This window comes from Crocodylus porosus, unplaced genomic scaffold, assembly GCF_001723895.1.
Source record: "Crocodylus porosus isolate Cpor-Errol unplaced genomic scaffold, CroPor_comp1, whole genome shotgun sequence".
Classification (NCBI taxonomy): domain Eukaryota; kingdom Metazoa; phylum Chordata; order Crocodylia; family Crocodylidae; genus Crocodylus; species Crocodylus porosus.
In genome coordinates this window covers 31036553-31039477 of record NW_017728915.1, presented here as the reverse complement: position 1 = coordinate 31039477, position 2925 = coordinate 31036553, and the positions used below count along the sequence as shown (strand labels likewise).

The 2925-nt window shown below is 44.3% G+C and overlaps 1 protein-coding gene across 1 annotated transcript in view; it reads left to right on the top strand.

Moving 5' to 3' along the window:
• The window catches only part of ADAMTS18 (ADAM metallopeptidase with thrombospondin type 1 motif 18), a 161972-nt gene that overhangs the window by 95829 nt on the left and 63218 nt on the right, over positions 1-2925 (top strand). Inside the window, exon 4 of the mRNA XM_019535437.1 lies at positions 1262-1461. Coding sequence (XP_019390982.1) covers positions 1262-1461 — 200 coding nt within the window. The remainder of the gene's footprint in view (positions 1-1261; positions 1462-2925) is intronic.

Below are 2925 nucleotides of genomic sequence, written 5' to 3'. Positions count from 1 at the left end.
CCCCCCGCACTCCTGTGGGATGTTCCATCTGCCCCAGCATTGCAGCATTCACGAGCTGTGCCTGGTACCTCAAGGTGTGTAGAAAAAAACATTTCTAGCTGTGTCTATGGCCAAATTGCTGATTCTCTGAATCTGCATCGACTCTTCAGATTCAGATTTGGCCAAATCAAATTAGGGACAGGGATCCAAATCAATGAATCAAATCACTGTCCCTGATTCAGGCTGAATCCGAATCTGAATCAAATAGGCCCAGTTTCGCACACCCCTAAGCCTAACCACCAGAAGCTCTGAAGCCTGCAGACCACAGCTCTCAGTAGTGGAACTAAGTGGAGGACGAGTGGAAATCCAGCCCCAGGCACCAAGCTGAGGGGTGCAAAACCTGCAGGTGCCACTGCTGGCCTGGCAGTAGCAGCAGCATCCCTGCCACTGCCACTGCCCAGCACACCACTGCTGCCCACTCCCAGTGCTCAGTCCAACTTCCACTCAGCCCAGATTATCCAGGTTCAAGAAGGCCTCATCTTGAACCTGCCTCTGAAGACTAGGGTCTTAAAATAGTGACCACGGGCCTAATTCTACTTTCCATGGGCTGAAAAGCTGTGAAAAGAGGAGGAATTATGAAGTAAAATTTCTCTGCCTTGGGTTCCTGAGACCCCAGAAAGAATCCATTCTATGCAAGCAGAAGGGACAATAAACTTCATTGAACAGGAAATATAAGCACATGTACTCCTGACATAAGTTTGGTTACTATTTCCTACCCTCATCCTACACTGAGTAATTATACTCCAAGCAGAAATAAGCATTGTGGAGGCTACTGCCAAACAAAATGTGGACAAGCAGCATCTCTCGTCTTTCCAGAATATCTTAATTCCGTATATTTATTGAGGGAGGAAGAGTATGACCATACAATAGGTAAGCAGCAGACACAGCAGTGCTTAGTAAGGCGGCAGGATGTACAAAAAGAATGTAATTGGTCACCAGAGACTCTAAGTATTCCCTCAGCAGCTCATGAAACTCATAACTGTTCCCTCTTAATTGCTTATTGAATTCAGTTTTTCCTAAAGAAGAATGAATCAAGTCTTATTTAATAATGGGTAGAGCAACACATTATCTAACAGCCCATATCAGTTAGTATCCGGCATTGGTACAACACTATAAAATCATTCAGGGTCCTAGTCCCCATGGCACTTTATGGTCTAGCTAGACTGCTCATGAAAATGGTCTGTTCTAAACATGTCCAAAACTGTGTTTGATTTCTTTTTAGATGCACCTAAACCACCCAGAGCAGATAGGTACATTTTCTCCGATGAGTATGGTAGTTTTGCAAGGTTCAAAAGATCGTCTGTTAAAATCCAGAAAAGCGGAAGTCTCAGTGTTGAAACCCTTGTTGTGGCTGATAAAAAAATGCTGGAGAAGCATGGAAAGGAAAATGTAACCACGTACATCTTAACAGTTATGAATATGGTAAGAGCTGGCATGAGTGAAATGCATAGTTTATTGTCAGGGTGCAAGATATATACCATTGAAAGCTGTTTCTTGTGTAGGCATGAGCAAGGAAACTGCACATATGGATACCTCAAGTTCTTTTTGCGTGGATGTATGTGAAATTCCAGTATTATCAACATCAACAGTATCAATTATTGTTGGCCATCTATAAAAAAAATACTAAAGAATGAGTCATGATAAAATCATGAGACTGACAATAGTAAATAGATTTGCATGTCCAGTATGCACTCGTCCAGAAACCCCTTTTGTTTTTCAGTGTTGGTAGCATTGGCACTTACATCGATTCTGATTTTTTTCCCCTTAATTTTGCTAACGTTATTTTTCTTAGCATTAGGTCTATTACATGACATGTTCCTAAGAGCCATATGATTATTCTGTAGGATGCTGTGCATAAAGATTGCATGTGTGCACACCATTATGGATATCATAATTCTTGCCTTAATGTGCACTGTCCCTGGAAAGAGAAGGGGAGGTAATTCCATAGCTACTTGTGGCTGGGGTAGCCCCAGAGTTCCCCACATTTCTTCTGTTCCTCACTTGCTTGCCTGCAGAGGTCCCTACTCTACTGGAGTTGCAATCTGAGTTGGGCAGTCAAAATGGGCTCTGTTCCCACTTACTTCCTTGTATAGGTGCATGAACCACATGAGAATCATGTCATAAATGATCAAAGTCTGGCAACTTTTTTTCAGGAGAGAAGTGGTGTTACACAGTAAAAGCTTTATTTATCTTCTCTTCACCTACTGCACCAAGGACTAGTTTCCTGTACCTTATTTTTATGGGGAAAGGCAGATACAGAGCTTGAAACTTTATGCTCTGTTGATGTGTTGTGTTACCTCTTCTTGATATGCAAATCCCAACTTTAAATTGATTTAGCCCAATAACTGCTTTGGCTCTAATCCAGCAGGGCTCAGGACAGATATTCAAAAAGCCTGAACCTGAATTGATTCAATCTTTGCAGGTTAGTCTGACCTGGCTAGGCTAAATCAGTTTGTAACTACACAGAAATCCCAGACATACAGGCACATGCCTGCAGTGCCTCAGGCTAGAAGCCGGGGGGCACTAGAGCAGCCCTCCCTTCCCTTCCAGTGCTGAGCTAAGGGGTGTGTGGCCAGGCCTCCAGCAGGATGCTCTGATTAAGGAGGGGTTCCCTGCCACCTAACCAGCCCAGCAGGGAATTGATAACACAGTGTTTATCTCCCTTTTAAGAAAACAGACGGAAATTACCAGCTACCTTTTGATTCTCCCTTTGTCCCATCTGCCACAGCATGGGCCATGGCCAGAAAGTGGTCTGCTAGCTAATGCTGAGAGGTGCCTGCAAGGCAAAGGGTATGAAGAGGGGAGCGGGGAGCAGGCAGATGCCTGCAGTCTCTACTGAGCTGCAGCCAGGGAGCAGAGGGGAGGGGCCAGCCCTGCTGTGAAGCA